This window comes from Oncorhynchus mykiss, chromosome 9 (assembly GCF_057628025.1).
Source record: "Oncorhynchus mykiss isolate SJ-2025 chromosome 9, ASM5762802v1, whole genome shotgun sequence".
NCBI classification, from domain to species: Eukaryota; Metazoa; Chordata; class Actinopteri; order Salmoniformes; family Salmonidae; genus Oncorhynchus; species Oncorhynchus mykiss.
In genome coordinates, this window is record NC_143030.1 from 81,926,376 (window position 1) to 81,944,962 (window position 18,587).

At 43.4% G+C, this 18,587-nt stretch overlaps 1 protein-coding gene across 1 annotated transcript in view; it reads left to right on the top strand.

Moving 5' to 3' along the window:
* Positions 1-7,007: 7,007 nt before the first annotated feature.
* abcd1 (ATP binding cassette subfamily D member 1) overlaps positions 7,008-18,587 on the top strand; it is a 29,058-nt gene continuing 17,478 nt past the window's right edge. The window contains exons 1-5 of the mRNA XM_036989100.2: positions 7,008-8,351; positions 8,590-8,819; positions 12,478-12,660; positions 12,866-12,997; positions 18,110-18,290. Coding sequence (XP_036844995.2) covers positions 7,958-8,351; positions 8,590-8,819; positions 12,478-12,660; positions 12,866-12,997; positions 18,110-18,290 — 1,120 coding nt within the window. The 5' untranslated portion in view covers positions 7,008-7,957. The remainder of the gene's footprint in view (positions 8,352-8,589; positions 8,820-12,477; positions 12,661-12,865; positions 12,998-18,109; positions 18,291-18,587) is intronic.

Here is an 18,587-nt window from a genome sequence, read left to right on the forward strand (position 1 = left end):
CTCAAGATAGAAAATGTACTTTGATTTACACAATAATTTCTTTGTCCCATACTTCCTGCTGTTGTCGTGGAGAGGTATGAAGGGAATGTGATTTGTGATCAGAATATTTATAAATGTTTTTTTTTTACATTTTTAAATACAACATGGGGTCATTACTGCAAACATTCTATTATGTTTTTATAATGCGTAGTTTTCCATGAATTGAACCATGAATTGAACCATGAATTGAACCATGAATTGAACCATGAATTGAACCATGAATTGAACCATGAATTGAACCATGAATTGAACCATGAATTGAACCATGAGACCAGCCAGATTAAATATGAAATCAGGTATTGACCATCCTCAGACCAAAAAACTGGACTGGATGAATGGATAAGTATTGCTGGTAAATCTACCTTCATCCATAGCAACAAATCTATGCTGTCTTCTTGACTTTCCTGTTTTAAGTCCATGTCCATCATAATTCAGTCTGGTATTAATCAAGTCACTGTAGCCTGGGAGCCAGTCTGTTTAGTAGCCTGGGAGCCAGTCTGTTTAGTAGCCTGGGAGCCAGTCTGTTTAGTAGCCTGGGAGCCAGTCTGTTTAGTAGCCTGGGAGCCAGTCTGTTTAGTAGCCTGGGAGCCAGTCTGTTTAGCCTAGGAGCCAGTCTGTTTAGTAGCCTGGGAGCCAGTCTGTTTAGCCTGGGTGCCAGTCTGTTTAGTAGCCTGGGAGCCAGTCTGTTTAGCCTGGGAGCCAGTCTGTTTAGTAGCCTGGGAGCCAGTCTGTTTAGCCTGGGAGCCAGTCTGTTTAGCCTGAGAGCCAGTCTGTTTAGCCTGGGAGCCAGTCTGTTTAGCCTGGGAGCCAGTCTGTTTAGCCTGGGAGCCAGTCTGTTTAGCCTGAGAGCCAGTCTGTTTAGCCTGAGAGCCAGTATGTTTAGCCTGGAAGCCAGTCTGTTTAGCCTGGGAGCCAGTCTGTTTAGCCCGGGAGACAGTCTGTTTAGCCCGGGAGACAGTCTGTTTAGCCCGGGAGACAGTCTGTTTAGCCCGGGAGACAGTCTGTTTAGCCCGGGAGACAGTCTGTTTAGCCCGGGAGACAGTCTGTTTAGCCCGGGAGACAGTCTGTTTAGCCCGGGAGACAGTCTGTTTAGCCCGGGAGCCAGTTTGTTTAGCCCGGGAGCCAGTCTGTTCAGCCCGGGAGCCAGTCTGTTTAGCCTGGGAGCCAGTCTGCTCTCCTGCCAACTCTTAATGGAATTGTCATGCCAAACATTTTCATGTTCAGCCAATGACAAGTCGGCAACATCATAAACAGATCTGGTACCAGGCTAATCTCAATTTAATCGACCCTGTCAACATTCCCATAACCCATAGTCTGCAATACATACATTTCTGTTCAGTATTTTCCTGAAAATATTCAATATTGCTTTCCATGCTGTATTCTCATCTATGCCTAGACACTTTTCTAAAAGAGATATTGTGCTATACAGTAGCTACTAAAGCAATCAATCTTTGTTCAAGGACTTAAGAGCGGACCCCATTCAGGTAAAAAAAAAAAAATATATATATATATATATATATATATATATATATATATATATATATATATATATATATATATATATATATATATATATATATATATATATATATATATATATATATATATATATGGTATTGTGACATACACCAGTTGCAACTAAATCCAGTCTGGATCTCTTCATGTGAAACGGAACTGAATCCAGTCTGGATCTCTTCATGTGAAACGGAACTGAATCCAGTCTGGATCTCTTCATGTGAAACGGAACTGAATCCAGTCTGGATCTCTTCATGTGAAACGGAACTGAATTCAGTCTGGATCTCTTCATGTGAAACGGAACTGAATTCAGTCTGGATCTCTTCATGTGAAACGGAATTGAATTTAGTCTGGATCTCTTCATGTGAAACGGAACTGAATTCAGTCTGGATCTCTTCATGTGAAACGGAACTGAATTCAGTCTGGATCTCTTCATGTGAAACGGAACTGAATTCAGTCTGGATCTCCAGGCTAGGCTGAATTGTATTCTCTTTATTCCTCTTTTGCCAAATGCTGCCATGCACTAAAAAAAAGCTTTTCTGCTTCCTCCATTTTGTATTTACAACCAAGCTGCATGACAACAACAATCAATTCAAACTTTTTTTGACAAAGCAAACCAATATTTCCCTCAGGTTACATGATCAATGGGAGTAGTTGTTTAATTATGTTAATGTCCCTACTGTAGTTGAGCACAATTTTTTTTATTTTTTAAATTGCACTTCTCTTGAAAAATTCTATGGATTATTACTGTGAAAGATTCAGAGTTCCTTAAGTAGAACTTCTTGTGACGTGATGCTTCCAACTTCTTGACCAAATAGCTGTGATATGAGCAGCTTACAGCGTGTGGTTTTGTGTTACGTGTGACATGTTGTGACGCACGGCACACAACAGTTGTCTGTATAAATCAACAATGATCACGTTTGACTTCATAACGATGATGTCCAGTTGAACCCGTTTGTGACGTGGTCTGTGACGTGGTCCAGCTTCTCGGTGATGGGTACTGAACATTGAACACCAACACCTGTGTACATAGGAGGTTTCCTCCTGAAAGACATGAGCAGTCGGTGACTACGTCAGATCTAAACATTTGCAACAGGGAGACAACAGCATGGGAGTGCAGACTTGTTTTCTAACGGGCTTTCTCTGAGAAGGAACCTCTATGTTAATCAGACAATACCAAATGTTCTGTAAACACGAGAGTCTGGGAGGAGGTCGCAGCATCATCAGCTACAGAATCCCACCATGTCACAGATACATTATCAGAGTGCTCAGCGTACCTCTAGTCTGACATCAATCACCGTCAACAGATATAAGTTGTTTACATAACATAGAGCATTGAGTCTAGTGTCCCACATAGAACAGACGAGAGTCCCACATAGAACAGACGAGAGTCCCACATAGAACAGACGAGAGTCCCACATAGAACAGACGAGAGTCCCACATAGAACAGACGAGAGTCCCACATAGAACAGACGAGAGTCCCACATAGAACAGACGAGAGTCCCACATAGAACAGACGAGAGTCCCACATAGAACAGACGAGAGTCCCACATAGAACAGACGAGAGTCCCACATAGAACAGACGAGAGTCCCACATAGAACACTGGAAATCATGTGTATTACAGAAAGGAAAAACATACATACATATAAACATTTTGTTACGTTACAGCCTTATTCTAAAATGGATTAAATAAATAAAAAATCCTCATCAATCTACACACAATACTCCAAAGCAAAGCAAAAACAGGTTTTTAGAAATGTTTGCAAATTTATAAAAACAAAAATGCCTTATTTACATACGTATTCAGATACTTTGCTATGAGACTTGAAATTGAGCTCGGGTGCATCCTGTTTCCATTGATCATCCTTGATATGTTTCTACAACTTGATTTGGAGTCCACCTGTGGTAAATTCAATTGATTGGACATGATTTGGAAAGGCACACGCCTGTCTATATAAGGTTCCACAGTTGACAGTGCACGTCAGAACAAAAACCAAGCCATGAGGTCGAAGGAATTGTCTGTGGAGCGCTGAGACAGGATTGTGTCTAGGCTTGGAGTTTGCCAAAAGACTCAGAACATGAGAAACAAGATTCTCTGGTCTGATGAAAACAAGACTGAACTCTTTGGCCTGAATGCCAAGTGTCACGTCCGGAGGAAACCTGGCACCATCCCTACGGTGAAGCATGGTGGTGGCAACATCATGCTGTGGGGATGTTTTTCAGAGGCAGGGACTGAGAGACTAGTCAGGATAGAGGGAAGCTGAACAGAGCAAAGTACAGAGAGATTCTTGATGAAAACCTGTTCCAGAGCACTCAGGACCTCAGACTGGGGAGAAGGTTCAAGTCCCAACAGGACAACGACTCTAAGCACATTATAATCCATTTTAGAACGCTGTATGGTTACAAAACACACGTTGTTGCATGTTCTTTCCGCAAACTGTCATAAACATGAAGCACCCAGCTTCTATCCAATCAAATCAACATTGACATTATCCCACCCCTGGTTAGACACTATTGGCTCAAGAAGCCAAACGTAACACAATATCTGCCAATTGAAATCTTTTGTCTTGCCCATTCTTCCTCTGAATGGCACACATACACAATCAATGTCTCAATTATCTCAAGGCTTAAAAATCCTTCTTTAACCCCATCTCCTCCCCTTCATCTACACTGATTTTTAAGTGGATTTAACAGGTGACATCAGTAAGGGATCATATCTTTAACCTGGAGATTCACCTGGTCAGTCTACGTCATGGAAAGAGCTTAATGTTTTGTACACTCAGTGTATATAATGATTATATGTACCAATTGGGTGATGATTGTTTTATAAACTCTGCCATGATGTGTTGTAGCTGTAGGCCTAACAGCACAAACATCACTAGACCGACACATTCCTCTCTTGCTAGGTGCATAATTAAAGGGGAATTACACAAAAAACACTCTATTTGGCAAGGGGGGGAGGGGGGGGTTCCAGACTTCAAAAATGGTGTTCTGATGTGATTGAAGCATTGACATGGACTCAGATCCTCGTTGTTTCTCTATGAATCATTGTAATATTGATCAGAAGAAGAAAAACAATTCCCAAACCAGGAAAAATAGAAAACGGAGAAAACAGAATTCAGGAAAATACTAAATATAGTTTTAATAGGGTCCCCCCCCCCCCTTGGAGTTGGTTATTAACCATGACTTTACCAGGTATGTTGACAGAAAACACATCTGTTGTACACCAAGGACCCAGGGAAGAGTTGCAGGGGAGATATGAGAAGAATGTGCCTATTTTGAAAGCAATAAAATAAAAAAAGTAGCTTGCGAAAGGTTTCATTTTTTTTTGTATTTTTTAAAGTAGCTCTCATGCTAGAAAAGGAGACTGTTTTATTATGGCAATGCAATTTCCCCCCTTGTTTTCTTTCCTTGAGGTTGTAAATTACATTATCCTCCTCATTATCTACTTGGATTATTATGGACCATAATGAGGAGGAAGCCAAGGGAACGGCTTTCATTTCTAAATTACTCTTTCGTTCATTTTAGCAACAAGGACTGGAGGCAAAACGTGTATTTGACCTACGAGGAGGCTAAAGATGTCTCTTCAACTTCTACTTTTCTTCTTCTGTGGTTGTGACTATGGACTTCTTCTTCTGTGGTTGTGACTATGGACTTCTTCTTCTGTGGTTGTGACTATGGACTTTTTGATGGACTTTATGAATTGTTATTTTGCATAGCAATGAATGCACCCTGTAAAAAAAAAAGATATGAAGCTTTTTCTATCTTTGTCATTTTTTTGGCCATTTGTACTGCTTTTTATCTGATCTCACATAACTTTCTGAGTTATTCATATGATTCAAATGAGTTATTCATATGATTCAAATGACAAATAAATTTTTCTTGTATGAATGCTGTAAATGCTGTTTTTATTAAAGTGATTGTTAACTGCAGCATTCTGACTGAGTGGTCTGGTAGCCTACCACACGATCTGTTAACTGCAGTGTGAGTGGTTTCTTTTTGTTTATAGGGCGAGTGGGAGCACTAGGTGATGATACCTACATAAGAACGCCATAACACAGTACATTTAAAGTCAGATACTATTTTCCATTGTGGTCCCTATTGTTGTTATTATTATTGATAACATATACTGTTAGGCCTACAATGATACATTACATAGACATATACAGTTACCCTCGTGATACACTAGCACAGGTGGCCGCGCGGTTAAACACTGCTTCCCATTCATTTCAATGGAAGGAAAGCGGTGAGAAGCGGAGAGGGCGGTGTGAAGGTGGCGTGGGAGGCGGTGACAAAGTACACTTTTCTCGGCGGGCGATGACCAATCATATCGAATGGTTTCCATGACGAATTAGACCCAAGGCTTGGAGACTTTCTTCAAGCAAAGATGGCTGACAAAAAATACTAAGGATGGAAGCAAATGTTAGTAATTATAATGTCATAAAAAATCATGCAAAACATGTACAGTTGACAGGAATATGTAGAGACAAACGATTATGCATTTGTTTTTATCATAAAGTTAATTTACAAAAATCGCGATTTTGCAAGCTAGCTGACCAGCTTTATGGGTGTCGTGACATGAGTATGACATTGTAATTCTGGTTGTTTAATGTTTTAGGGACTGAAACAACCAGCAAACCAGGCTGCCATCTGGTGAAACAGTGGATATAAAGAATCTAGCTAGCTAAAGAATTTACTGCAAATTGAATGTACAATTTTGTAAGATTGCCTTGCTGATATTTGCCATGTAAGATAGATGAAAAAATGTAGCTAGCTATGTTCTTGCTTATTGTGCAGTGGAGGATAAAAATACCTGTATGCCCACGGATGTGTAGCTAGCTATCTATTCGATCTGTGTATGGACCCAAACGTTTGGTATACATATTAGTTCAGAACCTAGCTATGAACCTCAGCTAGCATAGCCAGCTGTATCAACTTCAAAACAGCCCGAATGACATTAATGAAGCCTATCGATTGAGTAGAATATAATATAACTTTATGCCAAGGATGCAAGTCGAATATACATGTAGTTATTACCATGCATGAGATCCCCACATTGTAGCCTGTACATTTAATGTATTCACTGATCATGTACTCTACCTTGGCAAATAAAGTGCTGTTCAGGTATGAAAACTCAGAGGAGGGCCTGGTCTGGTTGAATTGAAAAATACCTGCCTTAGTTTAGTTTATTCATTGATACAAGGATACTCATGAGCAGGATATCAGAAGTACATGTGAACGGATATGAGCTACTATCCGGAATATTGTGCGCATGTAAACATGGTCATTGTTAGAGAGGCCACTAGAGTATCTGGCCAATATAATGGATCATCTGTTGCTGCACGGATTACTGGCTGGAGCAGTTCCATCCTCTCAGGTCCCCAGATCCGTGCAGTGCTCTGAGGGAATTTGAATGACTGACTGATTTTTGTTTTTAGTAATATGCTTTTCGGGATGTTTGAGGAAGTTAAAAGTGATGTTTTTTCCCCCCCCTTTTCAATTATGCACCCCCCCCCTTTTTTTGTTTTCCTGTAGCCAGTAGTGGGCGGCAATACTCCTTTTTAGGGTTGTAGTCTGCCCTAAAACCCAACCGAAGAAGAAGAAGAAGATCTGCGCCAATCACTGAGTTATAAATAAGCGGTGCCAATCAAGCCATTATATCATAGAATAAGAGGAGTCCATGTTGAATAAGACTTCTGCATCTGATGCAAGACATTGTCAAACATTACTAGAGCAGTTTGACTGTCGACGTCGGGGGTTGTTTCCCCCCCCCAGAAGGTCACCTTCCTAGCTAGCTAGCTACTACTGGACGGGTAACGTTATCCAGCCAGTGATATGGAAGTTGGGGGCAGACAAAAAGTTTCCGCTAAAGTTAGCATGCTAGCTAAGTAGCTTAGGAAGTGTTTTTATTTTTTCCCCTTCATTTCAGTGAGTGTTGTTCGTCTGTAAATACCTCTCGTATGAATATATGGATATAATATATAGCTAGATATCAACGTTACCGCTATGCTATGAGAGAGCAGGTTTCATCTCTATCACGGCTTTCTAGCTTTCCTGGTTGTTAACCGAAGTAACCTAGCTAGCTAAGGTTAGCGAGCAGTAGTACTGCGTATGCGATGGCTTGTCTATCGGCATTTCTGTTTCGCTTGAAAGAGGTTGGTTCATAGTTGCTTTAACTGGCTAAGTGAATGTTATAGTTGATTGCGTTTTTGTTATGCTTGCAACGTTAATGTGAAATAGCTAACTATCATTGAATAGGCAGCAAGAAGCACCTTTTTAAGTTATAAGGTTGTAGCTATATAGAAGAGAGGTCATCGTGGGATTAACGTTAACAGGTGTTTCAGTTGGAAGAGCTCAGCTGTATTTGGCTTTATTAAAGCCGCGTGCTAACCAGCCTTCACAATGTTGGTAATGTATGAAAAGCTTCCCGAGCAACTCAAGAAAACCTCCCATGCCAGAAAAGCAGTTATCCTTCTCGTCGCTGCCTATGGAATCAAGAAACTCTACCCCTACTTATGGGCTAAACTCAGGAAGAATGTCGGGGGTACACCGCTCCCAGTTCCCCCCCTAAACTCTAACGGGGTGCTACTGGAGGGGTCAGAGAAACAAGGAAAGAAGAAAAGTAGTAACTCGCCGGCTGTGAACCAGGAGTTTCTGAAGAGGCTAAGTCACCTGCTTCGTATCCTGTTTCCCCAGCTGTTCTGTAAGGAGTTGGGTCTGCTGGGGTTCCACTCCCTGGCTCTCATCTCCAGAACCTTCCTCTCTATCTACGTGGCCAACCTGGACGGCATGATAGGTAGGTAGGACAGACATTGAATGTTGCTGGTTCGAATGACCAGTCTGGGTAGATGAACTGGCAACCCGGCAGGTGGCTGCTTTCAGATTCCAGGTACTATGCTCTTGCCGTTGTGCTCTTGAGCAAGGCACTTAACCCCTGCGACTGTGTTGTCTGAGGCTGTTGGGAGCAGAGCAAAAGTAGAATATCCGTCTTTGCAGATTGGTGTACTAAATACATCTCTATCCTCCTCTTGCAGTGAAGACCATTGTGAAGAAGGACCCCCAGGCGTTTGTGTGGGAGTTGACAAAATGGCTGCTCATTGCTGTCCCGGCCACCTTTGTGAACAGCGCTATCCGTTACCTAGAGGGACAGCTGGCCCTGGCCTTCCGCACGCGCTTGGTAACCCACGCCTATAAGCTCTACTTCAGCAACCAAACATACTACCGCGTCAGCAACATGGACGGACGCCTCGCCAACCCAGACCAGGTGTGTGTATGGGGGGGGGGGGGGGTCTAGCCTTTTCGGGGGCCCTATGTAAGATTTGGTTGCGGGCAAAACATTTTAGTGTACGTTTTTTTTAAAGTTCATTTACAGTAATTCTACACATTTTGACACGGAGAGAAAATATTGCAGTTGTAAAACATGCTTTTTGGAGTTCTACACATTTTGCCATGTGGCGGAGGGAAATGTAGCAATTTATAACACATTTTGCCATGTGGCGGAGGGAAATGTAGCAATTTATAACACATTTTGCCATGTGGCGGAGGGAAATGTAGCAATTTATAACACATTTTGCCATGTGGCGGAGGGAAATGTAGCAATTTATAACACATTTTGCCATGTGGCGGAGGGAAATGTAGCAATTTATAACACATTTTGCCATGTGGCGGAGGGAAATGTAGCAATTTATAACACATTTCATGCAATCCTACTTAATTTGCTATAGGGCACAGATTTTTTTGTTGAAGTTTTAAAGCAAATTTCCTGCAATTTTGCCATGACTAATACCTTGTTAATGATATCTGAATGAGAGTGACTAACTAAATCAATGGGAACCCCCTGAAGGTCAGGGCCCCTGGGCACGTTCCCTGTGTCATGTAAGAAATCTTACCAGTGTGAAATAGTTTCCCATCGTTCTGATTGTGTTGTGATTGACGTCATGTTGTAAAACAAAATTCACAGCGTGAAAAATGTTCCCATGTCAATAATTGCACGTTTGGATGGCTGAGCTCCTGCAGATGTTTCTCACACCCCCTCACCCTTGATTTAGCAAGCTTACTGGCCTAATTAGCTGTAAACTGATCGAGATGGCTTTAACTTATGTGGCTAGCTAGCTAACAAAATATATGAGCTGTCATTCGAAAAAGTAGCGCCCAAGTCTTTGCAATCGCAAATAATCTCTCACCCAAACCCTTCAGCACTTGGTGACAAGATCATTGATGCTTGACTGCCTTCTGACCTTAACAAATAATGTCCATAAAGTCACGTAGGTTATACCCACACTCTCTGCCAGCTGTTGGCCAGAGCGCATCAGCTATTACCAGACTCGCTAAATAACGCATCTCTTTTTGGTGAGAGATTCATTGGTGTAAAATGCAATTGGAAACCCATTGACTTTTTGTTGTGTACTTTAACCCCTTTCTCTCCCTAATTTCATGATATACAATTAGTCTGGTCTCATTGCTGCAACTCCCATACGGACTCGGGAGAGGTGAAGGTCGAGACCCGTGCGTCCTCCTAAACACGACGTGCCGCACTGCTTCTTGACACAACGCGCTTAATCCGCAAGCCAATGTGTCGGCGGAAACTCCGTACACCTGGCGACCTTGTCGGTGTGCATTGCGCCCGGCCTGCCACGGGAGTCGCTAGAGCGCGATGGGACAAGAACATCCCTGCCGGGCAACCCCTCCTCCTATCTCAGACGGCGCTGGGCCAATTATGCGCCGCCCCATGGGCGGCTTCCGGTCATGGCCGGCTGCGACAGAGCCTGGACTCGAACCAGGACCTCTAGTGGCACAGCTAGCACTGTGATGCAGAGCCCTGAGGCCCCCTCCCTGAGGCCCCCTCCCTGAGACGGAGCCTTTTATCTGCAACATGTCAATTTGATGGAAACATCTCTTGGGGAAAAAAACACATTTTGTTTTTATACAGATTTTTGAATATTTACATTCAAACCTGTTGCTAATTGGATGGACGCCTAGCTAGTGACTGACATGGCAAGCTAATTGGATGGACACCTAGCTAGTGACTGACATGGCAAGCTAATTGGATGGACACCTAGCTAGTGACTGACATGACAAGCTAATTGGATGGACACCTAGCTAGTGACTGACATGGCAAGCTAATTGGATGGACACCTAGCTAGTGACTGACATGACAAGCTAATTGGATGGACACCTAGCTAGTGACTGACATGGCAAGCTAACTGGATGGACACCTAGCTAGTGACTGACATGACAAGCTAACTGGATGGACACCTAGCTAGTGACTGACATGACAAGCTAACTGGATGGACACCTAGCTAGTGACTGACATGACAAGCTAACTGGATGGACACCTAGCTAGTGACTGACATGGCAAGCTAACTGGATGGACACCTAGCTAGTGACTGACATGACAAGCTAATTGGATGGACACCTAGCTAGTGACTGACATGGCAAGCTAATTGGATGGACACCTAGCTAGTGACTGACATGGCAAGCTAATTGGATGGACGCCTAGCTAGTGACTGACATGGCAAGCTAATTGGATGGACGCCTAGCTAGTGACTGACATGGCAAGCTAATTGGATGGACGCCTAGCTAGTGACTGACATGGCAAGCTAATTGGATGGACGCCTAGCTAGTGACTGACATGGCAAGCTAATTGGATGGACGCCTAGCTAGTGACTGACATGGCAAGCTAATTGGATGGACGCCTAGCTAGTGACTGACATGGCAAGCTAATTGGATGGACGCCTAGCTAGTGACTGACATGGCAAGCTAATTGGATGGACGCCTAGCTAGTGACTGACATGGCAAGCTAATTGGATGGACGCCTAGCTAGTGACTGACATGGCAAGCTAATTGGATGGACGCCTAGCTAGTGACTGACATGGCAAGCTAATTGGATGGACGCCTAGCTAGTGACTGACATGGCAAGCTAATTGGATGGACGCCTAGCTAGTGACTGACATGGCAAGCTAATTGGATGGACGCCTAGCTAGTGACTGACATGGCAAGCTAATTGGATGGACGCCTAGCTAGTGACTGACATGGCAAGCTAATTGGATGGACGCCTAGCTAGTGACTGACATGGCAAGCTAATTGGATGGACGCCTAGCTAGTGACTGACATGGCAAGCTAATTGGATGGACGCCTAGCTAGTGACTGACATGGCAAGCTAATTGGATGGACGCCTAGCTAGTGACTGACATGGCAAGCTAATTGGATGGACGCTTAGCTAGTGACTGACATGGCAAGCTAATTGGATGGACGCCTAGCTAGTGACTGACATGGCAAGCTAATTGGATGGACGCCTAGCTAGTGACTGACATGGCAAGCTAATTGGATGGACGCCTAGCTAGTGACTGACATGGCAAGCTAATTCTATGGACGCCTAGCTAGTGACTGACATGGCAAGCTAATTGGATGGACGCCTAGCTAGTGACTGACATGGCAAGCTAATTGGATGTACGCCTAGCTAGTGACTGACATGGCAAGCTAATTGGATGGACGCCTAGCTAGTGACTGACATGGCAAGAGAAACTGTTGACGTACAACCAAATGTAGAGCTTGTACCTTGTGTATTCTGCTTTTCTAACTCTCAACCGTTGAGACCCCGACTGAGTTCCTAACGGAAACCCTGACCTAATCAGGGAGCTCCCTTTTTTTTTTACATTTATTTTGTTAGTCACTCATTGATATCATTAACAGAACTGGAGGTAACTTAGATATAAAATAGAATACAAAACGTGCAAGTATTTTAACTTTCAACAGTAAGTCGACACCCTGACCTGAGTTCCTAGCAGCCTGGTGCCCCTTCAGCTTATGGCTGAAGCCGGTCTGTCCCTCTAGTCTTTCTCAAGGGGTTGAGTTATAAACAAAATACAAAATTGTTCTGCTCTCACCAATATAATGAACAATGTCATATTCTTCTCCTCCAGTCTCTGACAGAAGACATGGTGATGTTTGCTGCATCTGTGGCCCACCTGTACTCCAACCTGACCAAGCCGTGTCTGGACGTGGTGGTGACCTGTTATACCCTCCTCAGGACAGCGGAGTCTAAAGGAGCCAACACCACCTGGCCGTCCGTCATCGCCGGCGTGGTCGTGGCAATCACCGCCAAGGTGTCTCATGTGCTTTTTTTTATTTAGTCTTAATACCTTTTTTGTTATATTTGGTTTATTGGGATTTTTCAGCGTTTTGTTTTGACAAAACAAAAAAAGTTTGAATTGATTTCCACAGATGGTAGTACAGTGTGTTCTCTCACCCACTTTGTGTTATTACTTTGGTTGGGTTTTTTGATGCAAATATCTATCTTTTGTCATGAAGGTTCTGAGGATGTTCTCGCCGCGGTTTGGGAAGCTAGTGGTGGAAGAAGCCCGGAGGAAAGGAGAGTTGAGGTACATGCACTCGCGCATCATCGCCAACTCGGAGGAGATCGCCTTCTACGGAGGACACAAGGTAACTGTCACACCTGGGTAAATGCATACACACCTAGTGGATATACTGTCTTCTACGGAGGACACAAGGTAAACATGACCGTTGACCGGTCTGTCAATGTCAGAATGCTCAAAGTTCAAAGATATTATGTCAGGTGAAAGGAAAGCGACTGCCAGGCATAATCAGTCTCCCCGGTGGCACAGAGGTCTAAGGCCCTGCATCTCAGTGCCAGCGGCGTCACTACCGACACCCTGGTTAGGATCCAGGCTGTATCACAACCGGCCGTGATTGGGAGTCCCATAGGGGCGGCGCACAATTGGCCCAGCGTCGTCCGGGTTTGGCCGGGGGTAGGCCGTCATTGTAAATAAGAATTTGTTCTTAACTGACTTGCCTAGTTAAATAAATAAAAAAATCTGACTCTCTCTGCCTTTCATAGAGGCTCTGGGATTCTGCAGGTGTGATTAGACTGATGCCTGTTGCCTCTCATAATGTTCCGCTTGAAGAAATAATGAAAGGAAGGAGACTCTGTCAGGCATTCCAGATGTTGCATTGAGTGAAAACACTCATTTGAATGATTTTCATAATGTTCTCGTCTGTGTTGTGAAGAGAACCCTCTTTACTGTGTTCGGGTGGTCAGGCCAGGAGTCAGCGGGAAGGGGGATGAGTCTTGTCATGTGACCAAGTAGAAATAGAGAACCTAATCTCCTGTTGGCCAATCTGAAATGCTGCTTGTTTTTTTTAAACCCCTCTGTTTCAACACTCTCTAGTGTGGAGCTGTGTTGGTTTTTAAATGCTGACTCTTACCCAAGATGGTCTTGTGGAGCTGTGTTGGTTTGTAAATGCTGACTCTTACCCAAGATGGTCTTGTGGAGCTGTGTTGGTTTGTAAATGCTGACTCTTACCCAAGATGGTCTTGTGGAGCTGTGTTGGTTTGTAAATGCTGACTCTTACCCAAGATGGTCTTGTGGAGCTGTGTTGGTTTGTAAATGCTGACTCTTACCCAAGATGGTCTTGTGGAGCTGTGTTGGTTTGTAAATGCTGACTCTTACCCAAGATGGTCTTGTGGAGCTGTGTTGGTTTGTAAATGCTGACTCTTACCCAAGATGGTCTTGTGGAGCTGTGTTGGTTTGTAAATGCTGACTCTTACCCAAGATGGTCTTGTGGAGCTGTGTTGGTTTGTAAATGCTGACTCTTACCCAAGATGGTCTTGTGGAGCTGTGTTGGTTTGTAAATGCTGACTCTTACCCAAGATGGTCTTGTGGAGCTGTGTTGGTTTGTAAATGCTGACTCTTACCCAAGATGGTCTTGTGGAGCTGTGTTGGTTTGTAAATGCTGACTCTTACCCAAGATGGTCTTGTGGAGCTGTGTTGGTTTGTAAATGCTGACTCTTACCCAAGATGGTCTTGTGGAGCTGTGTTGGTTTGTAAATGCTGACTCTTACCCAAGATGGTCTTGTGGAGCTGTGTTGGTTTGTAAATGCTGACTCTTACCCAAGATGGTCTTGTGGAGCTGTGTTGGTTTGTAAATGCTGACTCTTACCCAAGATGGTCTTGTGGAGCTGTGTTGGTTTGTAAATGCTGACTCTTACCCAAGATGGTCTTGTGGAGCTGTGTTGGTTTGTAAATGCTGACTCTTACCCAAGATGGTCTTGTGGAGCTGTGTTGGTTTGTAAATGCTGACTCTTACCCAAGATGGTCTTGTAATGACGTATTACATTATGTTGTAGTAATTTTTTGCAGAAGCTGTTATCTAGAGTGACTTACAGGAGCAATTAGGGCTAAGTGCCTTGCTCAAGGGCACATCCACAGATTTGTTCACCTTGTCGACTCGGGGATTCTAACCAGCTACCTTTTGGTTAGTAGCCCGTCGCTCTAACCGCTAGGCTAGCTGCCACCTCCGTTGGTGAGAGTGTGGCGCTAGCAAAGCCAAGGTTGTGGGTAGGGCTGTGGAGGTCAGGAAATCAGCCGGTGATTGTCAAGCAAATAACTGTCGGTCTCACTGGTAATTGACCGTTAATTAACTTCTTATGGGCAGGTGAGACGGTAGCGTCCCACCTGGCCAACATCCGGTGAAATTGCAGAGGGCGAAATTCAAACTACAGAATTATAAATATTTAACTTAAAATAAAATAATAAAATCACAAGTGTAATACGTCAACATAAAGCTTAACTTCCTGTTAATCCAGCCGCTGTGTCAGATTTAAAAAAAGCTTTACGGCAAAAGCAAACCATGTGATTATCTGAGGACAGCTCCCTCATACAAAAGCATGAAAAACATATTTCAACCAGGCAGGTGCGCCACGAAAGTCAGAAATAGCGATATAAGAAATGCCTTACCTTTTATGATCTTCTGTTGCCACTCCAAAAGGTTCCAGATACATCACAAATGGTCCTTTTGTTCGATAATGTCCTTCTTTATATCCATAACTCAGTTTAGCTGGCGCGTTTCAGTCAATAATCCACCCAGTTTCCCTCCATCAAAATGCATACAAAATGAATCCCAAACGTTACTAATAAACTTCTCCAAACAAGTCAAACAACGTTTATAATCAGAACCTTAGGTACCCTAATATGTAAATAAATACAATTTAAAACGGAGAATCGTTATTGTCTTTACCGGAGAAAAGTACAAAAGAAAACGCTCTCATTCACGCTTGGAAACACTACAGCCAAAATGGGAGCCACCCAGAAAAACTAGAATTTCTGCATCTGCATCATATTTCCATAAACCACCCTGAAACTCTAAAGACTGTTGACATCTAGTGGAAGCCCTAGGAACTGCAATCTGGGAGGACTTCACCTTATATAAAAGTGACAACCATTGAAAATAGTGGTAGGCTGAATTTGTTTTTTGGGGGGGGGGGGTGGTTTGCCCTCGGGGTTTCGCCTGCCATATCAGTTCTGTTATACTCAGACATTATTTTAACAGTTTTAGAAACTTTAGTGTGTTTTCTATTCAAATCTATCTAATTATATGCATATCCTAGCTTCTGGGCCTGAGTAACAGGCAGTTTATTTCAGGCACGCTTTTCATCCGGATGTGAAAATACTGCTACCTACCCAAGAGACTTTAACAAACACATTTAGCATCTCCTGGCTTTCACACAAAGCCTACAAGCCACTGATACAGACCTTTGGAACATCTACACTTTTAGGTCTAATAAATACATTTAACATACCATTGTGCTGTTGTTGCTGTTAGAAATATTAAGGTTCCTAAGACAAACCCACACTTCATTCATAAGATAAATTTGAAGTTTTTTAATGGGCTTTTTTGATATTTTTATTTTAATTATCTTGAATGGAGGAAGAGTTTATTCTTAACGTGCTTTTTCCAAATAGTAAACAGACATGCCCCATTCCACAGGTTCAGAGTTAAAGGGAGGGATAATCCATGGTTTCCTTCTGAGCTGTCTTGTATTGTTCACGACCGTAATCTAGCCTGGGCTAAAGCAAGGAAATCATGTTCCGATGCTGATTGGCTGGTTTTTAGGCAGTTACGAAACAAGTGTTCTTTTCTTCTCAGGAAGTCCAAGGCTGAACATTTAGTCTGATAACCTGAATGACCCCTATAAAGTTTTGGAAGGCTAAGTCTGACTGTTAATGAATTACTCTGCTGAATATGGCTGAACTGAAATGCTGAATTGAGTTGGTGCTTTCTATCTTGGCCAGGACGCTCTTGAAAAAGCCATTTCAAATGTCAATGAACCCTTCCTGGTTAAATAAAATGCTTTTATTAGAAAGTAAATTTTCTCCATTAAAAAGCATCCTCTCAACTGGAAACTCACTCGCTGCGTACGATATGTACGCTAGTTAGGTTCTACACCCCTTGTAAAGTGAATTAGTGTGCTTAATTTTAAGTTATTTGTGAACTTTAGTTGTGATACAAACTTTATTTAAAACATAGACCTATAGGCTAGGCTACATGATGTGTGCGACCTATGATTAGGGGGGGGGGGGGCATTGTTTCTTATGCTGGGCATCATTCACAAGTGATAATATATAATTGACCAATGACAGGCTAATATTGTAACCCATCAGACTATTCTTGATTTAATCTTGTCTTTTACATATACTAAATGATTTTGGATGGACCATTATCATGTCACCTGTATCGAAACAGGGTCAGCAGGAAGAGAAACACGTCATCTTTGCGCTTAAATAGTGAATCGAGGACGCTTTTCCCCAGGTTCATTTTCATGCCAGCCAGGTAGGCTATACTCCTGTTGTAAAGAGAAGCAATGTGCTTAATATTAGGAAAGCCGAGAAATAAATATAGTAGGCCTAGCCTATAGAAAGCTGATCCTCTTTTTATTAGAGGCCATCACTCTGTTTTCTCCCTCAATTGCATAGCCTTAATGTTGCCCAACATGAGCTCATGGGATCTCATGAAGCGTTTGATTTAGATTTTAGAATACATTTGCATTAATGTCAGTGGTACGCGGGACAATAGAGCCCTGAGTACCAGGCCGGTAGGACCTGATGGAGGGACAATGGAGCCCTGAGTACCAGGCCGGTAGGACCTGATGGAGGGACAATAGATCCCTGAGTACCAGGCCATTAGGACCTGATGGAGGGACAATGGAGCCCTGAGTACCAGGCCGGTAGGACCTGATGGAGGGACAATAGAGCCCTGAGTACCCGGCCGGTAGGACCTGATGGAGGGACAATAGAGCCCTGAGTACCCGGCCATTAGGACCTGATGGAGGGACAATAGAGCCCTGAGTACCCGGCCATTAGGACCTGATGGAGGGACAATAGAGCCCTGAGTACCAGGCCATTAGGACCTGATGGAGGGACAATAGAGCCCTGAGTACCAGGCCGGTAGCAAGTTCGGTAGGCTCGTCAGCAGCATCAGAGCTTGGAGAAGCCTAATTCCCGCGACCTAAACATTCACGTGGAATTTAACTGCCTTCATGACTCGTGACCGCCGGTGGGCTGTTGCGGTGACTGTTTTACCGACACTAGTTGTGGGTTCAATTCCCCCAGGGATCTGATACCATACGAAAGATTATGCACTCACTCATTGAGCTGTAAGTCGCTTGGGATGGAAGTGTCTGCTAAATTACAATATTATGATTATTTAGGCTTTGTTTCTATAATATTACATGAGAATATGTCCTCCTGCCACTAGGTGGAGATGTCCCAGCTGCAGCGCTCCTACCGCTCCTTGTCGTCCCAGATCAACCTGATCCTGTTTAAGCGTCTGTGGTACGTGATGCTGGAACAGTTCCTGATGAAATACCTGTGGAGTGCCTCGGGACTCGTCATGGTGGCTGTACCAATCATCACCGCCACAGGGTACTCCAGATATGGTAAGACCAAAATTATGTATTTTAATGACCCTGTTCTGGCTCCCCGACCAGCCGCTCCTTCAAAAACCGTCCCGCGGCTGAATCTAGTTGCTTACCTTACACCTTCTAGTCTGTGATCCAGTGGAGGATGGGGTTCCGACTTTTAAATTGGAGGATGGGGTTAACTGTAATGGATAGAATGGAATTAAGGGAACTGTGTAAAACGCATGGTTTCCAATTGTTTGATACCTTTACAATCAACCCGTCCTCCGGTTTCTCCCCCGACCAGCCTCCCACTCCTACATTCAGGGTTTGCAG